The 18,347-nt window shown below is 37.1% G+C and overlaps 1 protein-coding gene and 2 long non-coding RNA genes across 4 annotated transcripts; 1 reads left to right on the top strand and 2 right to left on the bottom strand.

The window, feature by feature from the left end:
- Nucleotides 1-355: 355 nt before the first annotated feature.
- On the bottom strand, nucleotides 356-18,346 carry LOC124635122 (transcription factor Sox-9-B-like). 2 transcript variants are annotated; one of them, XM_047170918.1, is made up of 3 exons: nucleotides 18,084-18,346; nucleotides 3,585-3,731; nucleotides 356-1,442 (listed from the first exon to the last, which is right to left on the bottom strand). In XM_047170918.1, exons 1-3 carry the CDS (start codon nucleotides 18,194-18,196, stop codon nucleotides 1,046-1,048), a joined length of 657 nt encoding a protein of 218 aa, XP_047026874.1. In that variant the 5' UTR covers nucleotides 18,197-18,346; the 3' UTR covers nucleotides 356-1,045. The 2 variants fall into 2 exon arrangements, with proteins under 2 accessions (XP_047026874.1, XP_047026875.1); XM_047170919.1 differs by lacking the exon at nucleotides 18,084-18,346 and adding an exon at nucleotides 14,804-14,934.
- On the top strand, nucleotides 11,264-12,107 carry LOC124635124. Its single transcript, XR_006984969.1, has 2 exons — nucleotides 11,264-11,552; nucleotides 11,664-12,107. It is a non-coding gene; the product is annotated as an uncharacterized LOC124635124 (long non-coding RNA).
- On the bottom strand, nucleotides 12,394-13,315 carry LOC124635123. The gene is made up of 3 exons (XR_006984968.1): nucleotides 13,154-13,315; nucleotides 12,878-13,065; nucleotides 12,394-12,598 (listed from the first exon to the last, which is right to left on the bottom strand). It is a non-coding gene; the product is annotated as an uncharacterized LOC124635123 (long non-coding RNA).
- Nucleotide 18,347: the final 1 nt, after the last annotated feature.

Below are 18,347 nucleotides of genomic sequence, written 5' to 3' on the forward strand. Positions count from 1 at the left end.
GGGTCGCCCTATCGCGCATCAGCCGACGATCCGTAGGTACTCCACTGCCTCTTCTCAGAAATGTCAACTGCGGGACGAATTAGTGTCAAAGAGATATATACTTTTTGATTAGGCTACAAAGTTAGCAATATGTGATGTTGTACCGCCCCATACGATTTAAGTACCAAAAAGTATGTTATCCAAATATGTCAATAATAAATAACATAAAGATAACAATAGAAAAAACAGGAAATATCTCTTGCCCTCTTGGATTGTACCTCGAAATTGTACTTAAGTAGTTCTAGGCAAAAGAATCCTGGACCGAACAGACAAAGAGAAATAGAAGGCAGTTAAGGATGCAGACAAACCCAGAGCATAGTGCAGAACATAGAAAAATATATTTAATGAACAACATGATTGTTATTAAAAGAAATAAAACTAATTAATCACAACAATAACTTATCAGATATTATAGTCACTAGCTATGTATAACTTAACCTAACTACACTTAACTAACCTTAAGCTTTGGTACTTGAGGAATTTCGTAAAGTACCAAACTAATGTACCTACCAAGTAAGTAGAGAAGTGATCAAGTTGAATTATAGGATGCTTTTATTTTACCCCATATTTTTATTGTAACCATAGTACCTATGTGTCCTGAAATAATTCAGGAGTGGACACTCCCTGATTAAAATATGAAAGTTATGGAATAATTTGTCTGGTACAACTACATATTAAACTTATAAAGTAAACCCACGTGGACAACATTTAAACATTTTGGCCCGATAGTTAACAAAAATAATAATTTACATAAAGTTTTTAACCTAATAAATATTTATTCAGCTTACACAAATTAAACGCACGTGCGCGTCGTTTTGCGTAGCACTTCGTCTACCCAATTATATTTACAAATGGTTGACCTATTTTATAAGTTACAAAAAAAGTCATGAGCGGCGATAAAAATATTTAGATTTTTTTGATAAAGCTTGTTGATATTACTTAATGTCTTTGAGGCACCAACGTGCATCATGTAATCACGACACGTATGTTTTAAATTTTTTATATTTTAAGGGTGTGATGCGTAGTGTTGCCAGTCGCACGCGGGGTGAAGGCGAGGGGGCACGGGGGCGTAGAGGGGCGGCGGGGGATGGTGCAGGCTGTGGGCGGCGTACCGTGGCTGCAGCTCGTGGTAGTCTGGCACAGAGCCTGGCGGCAGGTACTGCTCCAGCTCCGCCGTGTCAGGGGCGCCGTCCGCCAGGAGCGCTGGTGAGATGTCCGGCATGCCAGCGAAGTCGATCTGATCCCTCTCAGGGGATGGCTCTCTCTTCGGCCGAACCGCCGACGTCGGCTGAGGCTTGCGACGCCGCGGCTGATATTTGTAGTCAGGATACTCCTTCTTATGTTGTGTTCTCAGCTTATCTGCCTCATTGATGAAGGGTTTCTTCTCCTCTTCACTTAGACTCCTGTAAAGGAAATAGTAGGTTATTTTTTAAACAATACTTAGCCGACATTGGGAAAGTTCATCTTCAAATCAGGGAAACATGACACACAATGACTTCGATTTTTTTTAACTACCTAAGTAAAGTCTTCTCCCTAAGAAGGAGGCGACCGATAGTCATACCTACTTCATCATTATTGACCGAGCCACCAGTTACTACAAATAGAAATAGTAATTTATATTTCTTAAAGTACATATACGTAAGGCTTAGCTAGATTCAGAATCTCTGCTCAATTTGCCTCCATGACTTTTGATATCGATGTGAATTGCTGAGTCAGAGCGGTTTTTTCTGAACTATTTCCAGATGCCGGCGGCTCTGCTAATGTACCGTAAGCCCTTCCACTGCGCCACTTAAATTGCTCGACACTACTTACACTACTTGCAGAATAAAAATGCAACAGATAATTTATGAGCTTTGACAATGTTTTATTTGTGATCTGTTAAATCTCAGAATCCGACCAGCAAATGTCATTTCATACCGAAGACAACTTAATTGAATTGGAGCAAGGGTAAAAGTCTGGGACTTCACATTTTGTTGATCTGACATTCAATTACGTAAAATATTTGAAGCCAATCTTACATCTGACCTGCGACCTTGCTAATCTACTTGATCGAGATCAGCATGGAGAGGTGAGCGCGATGACAATGTAAGAGAGCCCACCAATCACAACACGGCAATCAGGCTCACTTCACCGACTGTTTTCTTTGATGATTCGAGAGTTTGTGCCATGGCGGAGCGTATAAAAAATATATAGAGCGGCCCTTCGCTAAGCGGGCTTGATCGTTGGGTGGGTCAAAATGGCTAAAATATTTTGAGTAATATGTGATAAGTATGTTAGTATAAGTACGGATCAATGGATGCTATGCGCATAGAAAATATGGAAAAATACAATCTTACAATGAGACTAGAAAAATAAGTCTGGAATGACTCAAAACCACAAACAGATAACAAGTTAAAAACTCAAACAATGTTAAAACAACATAACCGAAAATGTAAAACAAGCCTATAAATTAAGTGCTCAAACCATTGCCCACAAACCCTTTTAATGTTATCAGGGCTCTATAACGTTTATTCATACTTGTAGTGTAGTGGTCATGTCATTCTCGTCATCGTGTCTTTGAGAGCGCGAGTGCGCGGGTGGCCTACGACAAGTTGCTTTTACGATCGCTCAGCAGTACTTAGTGCTTATTTGATCCCATGCTCGGAAATAGTATACTCATTTCAAAGAATTCCTATCGAAATCGAAGACATACTTGCCCGTGAGTGAGTATCTGAATGAATAAATACGCTACATTTGCTACGAAAATGTCGCGTAGTCAATTATATATGAGCTTTTCGGAGGCGCGTAGTGTTTTAAAACACTCCATAAATATTTCACTTCAATATACCTTGTTTTTATATTATAACTTTTCCTAAACCTTTTTGGCACAGGAAATAGATTTATTTCTTGTCATTTCCGAGTTATTGAGTACACCCAAACAAAGACAACTCGATCGCCGATAGATCTCCGTGCGAATTTGTTCCACAATTTTCTATTTGAGCGAGCCGAAGTGGAAACAGTTAGAGATGTTATCGCGTCAGTTAGCGGCGATAGCATTTTAATGAGTAAACAATCGATGCACGCCGCGCTGTTGGATGCCGCACGCGCAGCGCCCGGCTCCGCGGTCGACTCCGGTCAATTTCACTTGGATATGACTTGAGGAATGCGATACGTCTTCGTAAAACTGGCCAAAATTCATGGTGAACTTGTAGAAACTAAGAGGGAACATAAAAAATCCAGAGGGCCATTTGATATACTTACGTATGCCAGGTGTAGGTACATATTGATAACATACCCAATCACACAATTGAAGTATTTAACAATCCTAAGGCTCTGCAACTGCAATCCAACTGCAAATTGCAGTTCCAGGGCAGTTTGAATGCAGTTGACACGACCGCATTTTGATTGGATTGCAGTTGAAATGCAGTCCGTCTGTCTAGCTAGAGCCTAAGTGACAATTCTAACTTAGTGAATAATATGATTGATGATGACCTGCGTGCCTATTTGGAACCTTACGATACTTAACTTTTACGCAAAGTAGTGCAATGCTGTGAAGTTGAACTTACTTCCACATGGATCCTAATGATTTGCTGAGCTCGGCGTTGTGTAGCGCAGGCCGCTGCTCTGAGAGGCGCCGGCGCATCGCCTGGGCGAACACCATGAACGCGTTCATGGGTCTCTTGACGTGCGCGCGCCGCATGCAGCCACCACCCCTGTTGACAAAAGGTTGAGTAAGTTAAGCTGGATACCTCAGGAGTTATCATAGGCGAAAAAAAAAACAGAGAATCTTTGGTGTTTTACTTTCGGTAAAAGTCGATATGGCTAGTGAGATGACGACAGATATCTGATACTCGTAGAAGAATATCAAAGGAGAAAACAGGGCAGGAGAATGATAAAGCTTTGGAATAAAGGAAACACAAATGATAAAACAGGTCTCAAATAACTTTAGTTTTCAGATGCTGAACTTAAATTAACGTAGATTTGTTTAATCGAAAACCCTTATTTTTTGATACAGTTAATAATTTTCTTAAACTTAATCTTTAACTTAAACTTAATAATGTCATGTAAGCTTCACGATGATCCATTTTCCAACTATGGTTTCCATCAGAGAAATGTACCTACTTATACAGGATGCGGTAGGTAAACGATGGTGAAAGTAAAAGTTTATTTACTCAACAAAGGAACCCCACTGATTCAGGCAACATCTTCTAGTGAAAAGCAAATCTAGTATCCACGTTAATGCTCTTTAGGCTAAAACCTACACATACAGTACACATAGGTATGGTATGGATTTGTATCTAAGCTCCTCTGCTCAGTCAGACTCATAAACCGTATAAGACAAAAAACGTAATAAAAACGTGCTGTTTTGTTTGGTAACAGAGCTATAAATAGTTTGAGTTTCCATATCCGAACAAAAAGCTGGTATTGACATAAACAATATGAAATGCGCACTTGAGCGGGCGCGGCCCCGCTACTCAAATTGGTTTAGCTTTCGGCGTGCTCCCGATAATTACTAGGTAACCAAACCCATCAAGCGTCGACGACCAACGACTATAAAGAAAATAAATTACGATTTACCCTTTATGTACGGTCGCAGTGAACAGTGGTGCGCCTGCGCTGCTGACTGCTGTAAACAGCCCAAGTGGCGCGGCCTCACGACTCACGTCATTTTACGCTCGTAAACATCTCTTATTTTATTACTTTTTTATTTTCTAATGCCCGTTCGGGTTTCCTTGCGATCTGAATGCTGACAATAAATTATGTTTTTTTCTTCAAACACTGACACGCCACTAAAAGTCGATCGATTTCTAACGGATTACTCTCGGGAAGTAATATGAGGAGAAATAATCACCTACCGCTTCGGCGAACTTCAGCGGTTTCCTTGTTTATTACTCAGAACGAGTTCTCCTAATGTAAAACATTTTTATTACACTAATACTAAACTGAGAAATGAGTAGACTTTGGTTGCTTATTTTAAATATTTCTATGGTTTCCTACCTAGCTCCGTATCTGGTAGAAGCTATGCTCCATAACGAATCCATACTGGAAACTTCACACAATTTTCCATGACAGACACAATACTCAAAGAATGACAAATTAAAGTGCGTAGTTGTACATATGGGCGCTTCCTTTTGTATTAGAGATTGAGTACTAGTTTTTGCTGCGACAGACCCTCCGCGCGCCGACATCTGGTTAGTAACATCGCGCTCCTGACAATCACTGATAGGAGCTCCTGCTTTAATTGCCACAACAAACATTATGTGCTCAAAGTGGTACCTACACAGCGATCTCTCTGATTTATATGGCACCGTTGTCATTTAGAAATTATAGAAATCTCATCGCTATATGAAACTAGGCACTTGAAGATGCATCGATGCAATATTTATGTCGGTTCTTGGCGTTTTGCTCTTTTGATTTATTGCTGTAGACGTGTCACCAAAACTGCCAATATCTTGTCGGTATAGGTGAGTTTGCTAATTATCCAAAATATTTTACATCTGATAAACCATTAGGTACACCTTGCATAAGGCAAAATATTTTTTTTTTTTGAAAAAAAAATGAGTTACTGAATGTTATAAATAAGTTGAGAGTGAAAATAAAGTTCATGAAACTGGTGAATGTTCGTGAAAGCTGCATTTAATGTTGAGAGTGCAACATTTTTTAGGCTATACCTAAAGTTCATAATATTCTTTGTTCCCTTCACCAAGCATTACGCAATTAAAGTTTAATTTAAAAAACATAATAGAACGTCGTGTCATTGACAAAAAGTTTTATAGTCGCGCGTGCAATGATTTACGGCCAGATTTCACAGTCATCCGTCTGCCGTACATCTGTATATGTTAAGGATATATAAGTGCCATAAGTATTAGTTAACTGTACGCACCTTTTATCTACAAGTGTTTCAGTTTTAGGCATAGAGGGCACGTGTTTATTATATCCGCGTTACTTAATCTTATTCAAGTATGTTTTTGTTATGGACTCCAGTCGGTTTTGTTTCAAAGTTGGTGTTGATGAATAAGTTCTAATAAAAAGCTCTAAGTAGCGTTTCGGTTTCGTATTTAGATTAAGTCACAAAATTGTGTTCTGAAGTTACTGATATAGTAGACAGATGAAAGTAAAATGTTATTTGTTCAGGAATGAAAGCAACCTATCTCGGTTCGTCATCGCAAGTAAGACTCTGACAAAGCCGATAAAACCAGGTCATAAAACGACTAGCAACTGAAAACTCCATACAAAGCGTTAAGTAAGTAGTTCGAAAACAATTGAACTGACTTCTTTCAAGGTTACACGCGTTGATTTTCGGCGAGCAACTACATTACGTGGTCCTAAGGTAGGTATGCGTATGTGTTATTAGCCATTGTTTAGAAAAGCTCAGCAGCCCAATGTTGGCAGCTGGTAGTTTCGGTGATCGATGTGCCAAAACAAAGATACAGTTACATTTGAAGAACTATTGCCTAGTTAAAAACTATTGTTTAATACTTTGCTGACTTTTGAACACGTACCAGGTATGTGTTTACAATTAACTATTTACACGTAAGTAGTTGGTAATACCTATTATGTTTTCAAGTAGGTTAGGTATCCACCAACCTATTTTCACGCGTAACCCTTTTCTCACGAATTACGAAATATACCTGATTTCTACGTAGATGTAAAACGTACTTTTTATGAAATATGTTTATTAATATATGCTGCCTGACTCTTGGGCACGTTCCCAGTCGACAGCAATGAGGACGAATTTTTTGATTCCTTTTAGTTTTCGTTTTTTAGTTTTAGGTTTGATAATACATAAGGGTGAATTTCAACAGGTCCAATAAAATCTTCATTTCCGTGGATTTTTTATACTTCAACTTTAGAACAAGAAAAAATAGTGTTTACTAAAGTTTTTGATAAGATATGTATTCTTCCTTAATATCTAGTAGATAGCTTAAAAAACTAACGAGATATACAAGACTAAAATTTTCATGCCACGGCGGTGAAACATGCATGCACGGCAATGAAACATGCGTCCATGGCAATGAAAACTATTCCTGCAGCCATCGTTTTGACATATCTTTCTCTTTCTTTTCTTAAATACTCCTCTAGTAAAACAACCTAAGTGAACCTGAACCTGAAGTGGTGTGTGTAAGTTTATCATTTAGTGAGGTGAACGTGGAAATATCTTTTTGTAGTTGACTATATAGTACAAATTGTTTTTTTTTTCTTAATGATGCCGTGGCGATGAAAACATAAGTCACGGTAATGAAACATGCGGCCACGGCAATGAAACGAAATTGTTTTACAAGGCATGGCAATGAAAATTTTTTCATTGCTGTGTATTTTTTTTCATTTCCATAGCAAATTTTGACCACGGAAACCACGGAAATGAGAGCACGGCAATGAATATCAAGGCAAAAACATCAAAAAACTAAAAATCTGTTAATAATTCACAGTAATTAACACGTCACAAATAAACATAAGATAGATGGCATTGTACCGAATGATCAATTAAGAGGACAAACTTATTCAAACAGAAGTAAGACCTATCCACGGCGATGATAGAAAAAATGTCCAGTGATAAAAAAATTGCATACTTGCATTTATGGCGCGAAAACGCAGGCACGTGCACACGTCATTCCACGTCGAACACTTGATGTCCACTAATATGCAACATTTAGCGCACAGCGGGAGGGACGCAAACCGTTAGAAAAAGGAATATTCTTAAATATGTTTAGGACATGGCGATGAATGGTGGTTCTGGGACAAACTATTTTTTATTTACCATTTGTTGTATTGTTTAAATATTTCAACAAATGTAGTCCGTAATAATACTTTAACTATTCACGAATCAAATAAAAGAAGGTTTTAATATAAATAACTAATACATTTTTATCAATAAGGTCTAGTACACATCAAGGTGACGTGTGGACAAACACGGCAATGAAAGATTTTGAGGTTTATTTTTTTTTTTTGGAGAACCAATTAATCCTATTAACAAAATATTTAGTGCTACACATAGATTACTATTTCACCTACTTAGAAAAAAATATTAGAATATTATAACAATGATTTTTAGTACCGATTTCATCGATGCCACGCAATTTTTGGTCCCGGGAAATTCACCCATAAGTATAATAGGTTTTTGGTAAATCTATATACCTATATAAAAATGAAACCCTTTTTCCGTTGTCCCGACATAACATGAAAACGGCTTGACCGATTTGGCTGAAAATTTTCAGGGAGGTAGTTTTCAGGGAGAAGGACATAGGATAGTTTTTGTCACCGGCTACGGGACGTGGTTGAAACCGCGGGCGAAAGCTAGTGTAAATATAAAATGTAAAAGTTTGCTGTTTATTAATAAGCCAAATTAGTCTAGGCTAAGCAAACGCTCGCTCTGAGGCCATTGGCTGAGGAAGTCATAAACAGAACAGATAGCTGTCATCTGTGAAGAGCCCGCCCACGCTATTTCTGCTTTTCAGAGTTGCGCCGACGCAGACGCCCACCGTACTTAGGTATTATTGTGTTATTGCGCATAAATTTGCCAAGGGAACTGGCGTTTGACAGTGTTGCCGCCAAAGTGCATTAGTTGCAGCATTCTTGTTGCCGTTTCTGACTTACGACCATATTTACCCATTGATAACTAGTTACGGTCTGCGAGAAATGGTCTACACTATTTGGTAAACACTATTTGTGTAACTATATGAATCTAGGTTGGTAACTATATCTATTGATAAAGTCTACAAAAGAAAAAAACTACTTCAGCTGCGAAAATAAAATTACTAAACGATGTTCTATGTCATACATCATAAGATAGAGAGATGAATATGATGATGATGATGAAACTTTAGCACATCATACCTAGTAAGTACCTATACTTACCTATCATTTATATCCGTGCGAAGCTGGGCGGGGTCGCTAGTCTGATCTAGATGCATATGGAAAATTAATAACACATGCTGTTCGAAGAACGTGAGAAGATACCTATCTATCATATGAGGCAGTTTTATTTTCAGATTAAGTTTCAGAGAAAAGAGGTTTGATATTCAGTCTCCTGGGCCTACTCAACGGGTAACAAAGGATTCTACTACTACGACTTCATCCCTCTGTTAGCAGGCTGAATCTCGTGAATATTTTCAATTAATGTATTGTGTTTACTAAGACGTAGCACCCATTTACGCCTGCAATAATACGAACACCATACGGAAATCCTGGTAACTAAAACCAAGTTGTCCTTCGACTCGAGAACTTTCAAAAACTGAAATTAGTTTATCACAGTCAAAATGATCTTTGGCACAGTTAACTTAATTTGTGCTGACTTGATACGAAGATTTTTCTGGGAGAAATAATAATGGATTATTCTGTATGGATAAATATTGTAAAGTCCAAATATTTTTTGAAAGTTTGTAACAAGTTTTATGGTAAAGGTCGCAATAAATCAATTAAAGTATTCTGTCCAAAAGAAAATATATTTTCTAAGATTATTTCATCACATAATAATTTTGTAGCTCATTAGGATTTCTGTAGGTAAATATATAGGTAAGAGGTGCATATCGACCGAATGATAATTTCGATTAATTTTTGTTACCGTTTGATTTTTAATTAAAAAAAAAAAAAAACTATTAAACCAGTCACGTATTAGCAAATCAATGTCAAAACCGAGACCGAGATGTTTACATTGAAAGTGCACTAAAAGTCTCCCCTTCAGCATTTTATAAACATCCCCACGACCGCAGTTATCTTTACAGTGGATGTAACAACGGCTATAAAACAAAATGACGCTGTAAAACCCGACGGTAGCTGAAAGATGACTTTTAAAATCATTATTTTACCACTCGAGTAAGTTTTATCAGCGTTCAAACGAATAATTACCTATTGATTAGATTATGGAGCACCTGCCTCAAGTGTTGGTGGGAAAATTCGTATCAATTTGTAAGGGTTCAATCGGGGTTCATTCCTCGTATCGGAATTCATTCGTTCGATTGAAAAAGGGGAAAATTTTCTCACAGAATTCCCTGTAGAGTAAACATGACGTTTTGTAAAGTTAACACACCCTGAATTGAATTCCAATGAAGGGTGAGGGCTTTTAATATATCGCAGTAATATCTGAAGTGGGGAAATCTAACATGATATTTTTAAGGATAAGATAAAAATGATGTCAAAATACTTCTACAGTCTCGTAAATTATACAAAAAGGCGCCTTTTTTTGTTTGTTTCCTTGCCAACTAGAAAACTGTGACTGGTGAAAAACAATTTCTCTAAAGTTTTCGTGACAAGAAGTGCATATATGAACAAAATCTAGTCTTAATTTAAAAGTAAATTGCTTTTGTTTTAGCTTTAACTTTGTACCGTATTCGATTTTCAAGTGTTTGATTCTGAAATCTGTTTGTTAAAAACCAAATGCAGTCGAGACAGGGCGCGCCCACCTACAGATGCGCCCTGTTTACTGTTTAACAGATAAGCCGGCGGAGTTCCGCGAATCAGCTGATTGGCTTCACATCCCGGAACTCCTACAATTCTATAATTTGCTTTACATTATAGATTTTCTATGAAATTAATGGATTGTAATGAAAATCTTCAGAGCTCGTAGTTTGAACTTTGAGAAAGCTTTTTGCTACAAAATAGAATATGCATAAAACTTCAACAAATAATTTAGGACAACAACACAACCTTTTCTAGTCGAGAATTCTTCTCAAAAAATCTTATAGACAAATGTTATCTTGAGAAATCGAAAACTATCCATTAAAGGCAAGAAACAAATCATTAGTTATAGAAATATTTTCCAATAGTCCTTGACTTACATTAGGGCGATCAATTACCGGCCACTAAGAAAGGGTGGTAATGCATGGGAACTCGCAGACCACATCTGTGTCCACAAAACACTGATAACATGTACTCGATACCTTTGTCAATACGAGCCCTGCGAGGCCACCTAACTACGATGTAATAGGGAAGTAAGTACGTAGCAACTTATATCGGCATGTACGCTAAGTTTTAACCATATTTTTCTTGCTATTGGCAAAATAAAATCATTAGTTTTAGTTTTGGTACTCACCCTCTTGGAAAAAAAGTCCAAGTCTTTTAATTAAAAGTTTTTTTGCTAATTAAAAGACGTTCAAATACAAAGTGATATCATAAGGCTTTCATTAAGAAAATACATTGTGGTCATGTGACCACATAATATGTTTTTTTCTTATCAAATCTCAATAACCGCGTAGGTTGAAGAATTCTTTTGTGAATAAGTAAATGTTATGATTGCAATTGAGTCTGGGGTGCGATTCACTAAGGCAAAACATCTTTACAACCAAGAAATCATCGTTGTAACATCAGATGAAAACTTGGCGGTATTCATTAGTTAAAATTGCGCGATCGTAGCGCCTCAACGATGTTGACGGCGTGACATAGAACTAACATTTGTTGCCAAATGTATGAAAATCGGTATTCAGCAACACGAAACATCCTCGCCTGCAACGACAACCTCGCCTTCGCCGTCGATTTTATCTGTCAAACCGAAAAGCTTGTAAATTGTGGATGTTTTCTTGGATGAAGGCGATTAAAATGTAAGTAAAACAAGTTATTTAATAAATTGCAATGTGAAAATATGTTTTTATGATGATTTGTTTATCGTACTTTAATCCCTGAAACATTTGCGCCTATTTTTAATGTTTTAGATGGCAGTTCGTCTTTCCTGTATGATTTTTCGTTGGAAGAAACTAAACATCATGATAATTAAATAAATAAGAAGTCAGGCCTCCGTGATACGTATTATGGATTTACTAACACTAACTACTGATAGAAACTATAATAAGATTGACTGAAGAACAGATTCGACAGTTGAAAGAAGATTTCCTGAGATTTCCCCTTTCCTAACAAAGGCGAATCGTCGAGGAGGAATTAGCAACCGCACCAATATATTACACTTAATCAATATAATATAAATCATCATACAGTACAGTGGATAGATGCCTAAAACTTACCGTCCATCCACCTTTTGCAGGTACTGTCAAATTTTTTGTTAGTGGGATTTAAGTACCAAATAATGCTATGTGACATTGCAAGAACAATGTCTCACAAGCATCTGCCTCAAGGACTCAACAATATACATTAGATGCCATCAACCATCCAGATATTATTGATAAGTACGAGGTAGGTAAGAAGCAACTGTGACCCGGTTGATAAGCAAGCCGGACTCTAGCAGTGACTTGGTCAGTGGATGTCATGCTAGAAGTTATTTAATAAACAATACTATGTAGACACCTTCTAACAATACATATGTATTTTACCTGTGTATGTTAAATAGTAATATAAACATTTTTAACATTACACAATAGTGTGCAGGTATCAAAGTAATTTTTATAAAAATACTGAACTTTTCTGTAATCATGAATTAATAAAACAATATTTTAATCCATCATGTCTTTTTATTATTTTGTATTTTATAATGAATATGCATTTATTTCTAAATTCAGATTCCAAAACATTCTCCTTGCATAATAGAATGTATTTTAAACTTGATTACACCGAGTTCTGGCAAATTCTTCATGTTGGCTCGCAGCTGCAATAGAACTGGACTTCCTCTGAACTGCTCCTTTTTGTCCTTCCAGTACTGTAACACAAGCAAAAATTATATGGTGTACCTAATATATAAAATAAATAGAACAACTATTTGCTTGGTGTGGTTTAACTTTCAGTTGCAATTTCAAATGCCTTTATGATTGAATTTGAAGGATAGAGTAAAGTCATTGTATTTGCCTGCTGTCAATACTAATTTAGTACCTAATACATACAAAACATAATGTAAAAGAGTACCTACTATACTTACCATGATTCAATGCAACGGTAAACACACACTATATAGGTTCATAAATGATTATTGTTTACTAACCTCACACCACTGCTCCAATATTTTCATACACCCACTACTTCACTGTTTAGGGCTGTTGTTTTCGAATCATGCATGCATGCTCGCATTCGCAGTACGAGCATGGCCCATCATAATCAAACATGGTTTGCTTTCCAAAAAGCTTACTAGCTCTTCCAGCTGACTCAACGAAGGCAGTGCGTTGCGAGATACTAAAAGATAAATATTTTAGTTAATAGACGTAGTTCACAAAGACTGTATTGTATATTAAAATATAAATGTTACGTATTGTGTACTTACTTTCGATAGTTTTGGAACCAAACTGAAACACAGGACAAGTAGAATGCCGTTGGCTATGGGTACAACTTTTTTTAAAGTCCACTTGACCGCTTAAAGCCATTTGGAGCTTTGAAATCTCGATTCTCGTATTTAAATAAATAAACTTATGAGCAAAATGTTTGTTTTGGTTTTGTGGTTTTGAAGTTTTGAAATGACACAGACTATATATTATACTACATAACCTTATAACAAATGTCAAAGATTTGAGTCATTATTTTCTATATCGAAAATGATATAATTAATTAATTATTCGTTGCATAACGAATAGAATGTGTTTTAAACATACATATTATGCATTTACATTGATTTAAAATGTCGAAATAACGCCAAAAAACGTTAGTCGAGATTTTCTCGATTATACTTTAAATGGAATTTTGGCAACACTGTAAACATCTTAGCCGTCATCGTTGTTCGTCAGATCGTCGACGAGTTTTTTTGCTTAGCGAATACGGTTTTTATCAACGTTGTTTTTAAAAGCGATGTCTACGATGCGACATCTGTGAACTCGTCGTTGTTAGCATCGATGATGTGTTTGTTACAGAATCGCATGGCTGCTGATGAACATATGAATCTAATTTGTAATGTGCTGAATTTGGTTATCACACGGCGAGCCTCTACCGACATAAAGGTTTCCGAGAAGAGCTAAATATCTCTTGGTCAGTTTATGAATTCAAAGCCGCCTAGCAATTTCAGTACATGCAGGTACATTATGTTCATAACTTCATCCAATTATAAGCACAAATGTTGCGCAGTCCGTGGAAGGCATCGCGAATAACGTTTAGCGCGCTGTACCAGATAGTAGGGTCGCGGTAATGAGACGGTGCCCGGCGCAGGCGCAGTGCTAACTCGCCACATTACCGGGCCCCCGCTAAACAACATACGGTGCCGGCCAGATTACACTCTGTCAATATTTGAAACTATCCCGCCACTCCCGGTACACGCGATGCGATGAAGTCATTCCGAAGAGTTAGATAGGCGTAAAAAATAAATGATGCTTGTTGTCAAGCTTGCAGACCAAGAATTAATCGGCGAGTGAAATGCTAATTCTGAAAGAACAGATCGATCCAAACTGTATTCTTTTTAATTTCAAATTCTGGTTCCAAGAAAACTGGTAATTAACTTAGAGTAAACAACGGACTTTGCTTATCGAGCGCTACAGTGACTACAAGCCGAAAGGGATTGAAAGCAATAAACACTTATCCTAAATGCATGAATGAAGCCGCGGCCACAGTTTGATTATAAGTTCAAATGTCAAGATGTAACAAGTGAGCGGAGGGCGCGAAGTGGTCTGTTCAAACAGGGGTTGTGTTCCGGCGGCGCGGCACCTGTGTGCCTGTTTGCGCACACACTTACACGCCAGGCTACAATCACTGCGCAAACCCACGGGATGTTTGCTCGCACCGGTGAGATCAACGCAGGCGAGGAAATCTTAATCTGACGCGGAGCTTTCTTTGAACTCACTAAATGTGTTCGAAAAGATCAACTAATTGATCGAAGTATTTGATACATCATGTTTGTTGTTGCCGGTATTGATTTCACTGGGGCACTGAAAACTTTCACAGTCTCTAGGATCTTCATATAATAAATTAGGACTAATTAAGAAATTCTTACCCGTCAATATATTCAGACAACCTTTTCAAAACTTTTCTCAACTAATTTGAAAGGCAGGTAAAACTAATGAAGCAACTAGAGACTTGTGAAACTAGTAATACCCGGAAATTGTGATTGTGATGTCGAAAATGACTCTTTTGCATGCGTAGTCTAATTTGTAGTTTATACCAGTGTATCCGATTCTAATGTTCGTCAATGTTTAGCAGGAATGGCATGGAGTAGGTCCGGGGACTCCCTGCCGACGGCGGCGGAGATAAGCTCCCCACACTGAGAATGTTTGCACAGGCGTATTTATCGCTACGCCTCGCGGAAATAATTGGGTGCCAGGCAGGAAGGGAACACTACAAATATTATCACACACCGCTAGTTGGCCTAGTGTCGAAAACCTTGAGACTGTGTAGGGTGGAAGAGTAGTAGTTAGCTCTCTACTTCCGTATCATCACAATAACATTCAAGAAATACATAATACTACGCTGTTACGAAATGAAATTGAACATTTACATTAATTACATAAGCTTTTATTCACTTGCTTTACAGGGGCCCGATTCTCCTAATTTTACTTAAGCAACATACGATTCACATTCGACTGCGAATCCCGACTCGATTACGATTAAAGCAAAGATTGAAGCGTATGTGGCATTCCGCTATTTTTTCTTTGAAATAAACGTTTTTATCCTTTTCTGTCATTCAATAATGAATCATTTTATCTGCAAATAATTTAATATATGATTGTAGAGCAAACTACCGTATAGACCAAAATCATCAAAATAGCAGACCAATAGCAAACCAATCGAATCTCGTTGGAATACGATTGGCCTTATATTAGTAGCAGAATGCCAGATATGGTTAAAACTGTTATTGCGATCATATTGCGATTCGATTTCTATTCAATGTTGACATTATTAACTTAGGAGAATCAGGCCCCTGGTCTATTAAATTAGTGAGGAGCAATCGTGTAAACTTTATTTGAACCACTTCCTTTTAATACACCGATATTCAGTTTCTATGAAAATTTTCATATTACAGACGGGAGTGTCCTCTTATAAGGTAATTCTTTAAGAGTTAGGAGCATAGTTCGAAATTTGCTTCTCCTCACAATACCTACAACTAATCTGAGGAAAAACTATTAAAAGCTGTTTAAAAACAATGCAAACACCAATACCACTACATTACTGGATGTAACCACTTAAAATCGCCAAACCGCCGTCCATAATGTTGTTTTGGTTTCGATACAAAATTAGGTAATTTTCAGTACTCGGATCGGAATTTTCAGTAGCTGGTATGGGTACATATAACGTATCAATTATTACATCTTACAAAATATGCTTTACCAAAAAAAACTAGAGATACAGAGTATGTAACGTATTCTTGAAGTCCCGAAAGGGGCTGATGTGAAGAGCCGACGCAGTGGATACGGAATTAATAAACAAGGAACAGATAACATAGTGCCTATTCAATTAGAGGCGGTAATCGTGTGCCGTTTTCATGTACACCGCCCCGCTGACCCCGGGTCGACATTAGCTAGATAGTTACTCTATCTATTTAGGTATAACTAATTACGGAATAATTCATGTTGTACGGGGTCACTTCAGCAATAAATAATATTACGATAAACAAATGGGCGTTTAAAGTGAATTTATTGTTCTTTAATTACTTATAGACCTTCAACCACTATTAATTTGAGCGGAGGTAATCTCTATCTTGGGAAAATTACTGGGAATACCTATCTTGTGAAATCATATTTGCGTAGAAATGAAATAAGTATGGGACGTTGGCCAAAGCACATTGGCCATTTGGTATGTTACTCGAAGAAGCTTAAATCCTGTCTCAAACGCCAGGAATTCTCAATGGTGGGGAACCGATATCGTCTCTCTGGCTAGGGTTGATTTTTATTTATATTCGCTGTTTTCTTAAATTTAGAGTAGAAGACGATGTTCAGTTTATAGTTTACAAATAAATGATAAAATGCGAGTCTCGGTGCAAAATACTCGTAATTACTAAAAAACCATAACATAAACAGGTGAATTATATGTTTTTAAATACATATTATTTTATAATTTATTTTAGTCAACGTTTGTAATTTTCTATGTACCTACATAAAGAAAGTACAAACCCTAATGTCGTAATTAAGAAAGGCGTTTCGAATTAGCATACAAGATAGTGCGAAAAACATAACCTTTTGCCAATTGGGGAATAAAATTAGCTTGGGGTCGTGTTTTGTCACAATGTAAGTAGCTGCACAGTAACAGTCGAGGGAACTCTTTAGAGCTTTGAGGAATTCCCTCATTTATATAAAGGCTTACAGGTAATTTTGTCAAAAGTAGTCCATGTCAAACCTTAAAAAGCATAGTCCTGGATGGGAGCCCAGTGCACACCTCTACTTCAAGGATTTAGCGAAGACCCAAAGGCTGGCCTTTATTTTTGCCAAAGATTAAGGATTGCAGTACAACCAGGCAATACCACCAGCCTAATTGGTACACTCCCGGTTAAAAGGGATCAGGAGAAGTTTTTTGGCACCATATTTTAGATTTGGCACCATAATTTAATTTTTACTATGAGGTCTGAAAGCCACAAGCTGTCGACCTATGAACCTCCGATGTACCTACCTAAATATTTTTTTGGAATTAAGTCCGCCTTTTAGAAGATTGAGTTTAAAAGAAGGTTACACAACTAGATATAAAATAAAAGGCCAAATAAAACCTCCTTTTGGAAATCGGCTAAATTACGATTTTGATCAGCGCTTGTAGATATAGGCTTCCAGGCGTGACCGCAATTTATTTGTTGTACAAGGAATTTATACAACTTACTTGTACGAGCTTATCAACCCTAAGCACATCTACGTTATAAAAAAAAAAACATAAGTATTGGAGGAAATCACAGATTAAACAAAACCGGCCTTTTTTAAATAATAATATTTATTTCGTCTATCATAAAAATAGGTAGGTATTAATTAGTACATAATCCTAGCTAATGCCCATGTTCAAATGTTTTCATAGCTCTTTCGCGATTAAATGTTGGCCTCTATTTAGAAGAAAAGCACATCAAGAACATTAATCTCTTCCTTGAATGAAATTATTTTTTCTTAAGGAAGAGTAATAATTTATAGTAGATATTCGAGGAAAATTGAAAATCTTATGTACCCTAACCTCCGCACGCCAAAACCGTTTTTCCGTAATTAATAATATCTATAAACGGAGCTATATTATTTTTCTTAAAATTGTTGATTAACATAGCTCAAACGTGAAAAGAAAATTATTGCAAACATTGTAAACAAACTTACCTTGTCGGTTGGGGCACAATGCTGTCATAGTTGAAGCTTTCCAAAAGTTTTCCGACTGCTTCATTAATTTCGAGCTTGTCACAGGGCCGATTGCGATCTTGATCCCAACTCATTGTCAACACAAACTTCGTTAAAAAAAACTCGTAAAATATTCAAATAACGCGAGGATTTTTTTTATAAAGTCGCCAGATGAACGCGCGTGCGGCCGACTCGCGCGCATAGACTATAAAGAGTTCCTTATGCTCTGCTCATAACTATAAAAAT

This window comes from Helicoverpa zea, chromosome 12 (genome assembly GCF_022581195.2).
Source record: "Helicoverpa zea isolate HzStark_Cry1AcR chromosome 12, ilHelZeax1.1, whole genome shotgun sequence".
NCBI lineage: Eukaryota > Metazoa > Arthropoda > Insecta > Lepidoptera > Noctuidae > Helicoverpa > Helicoverpa zea.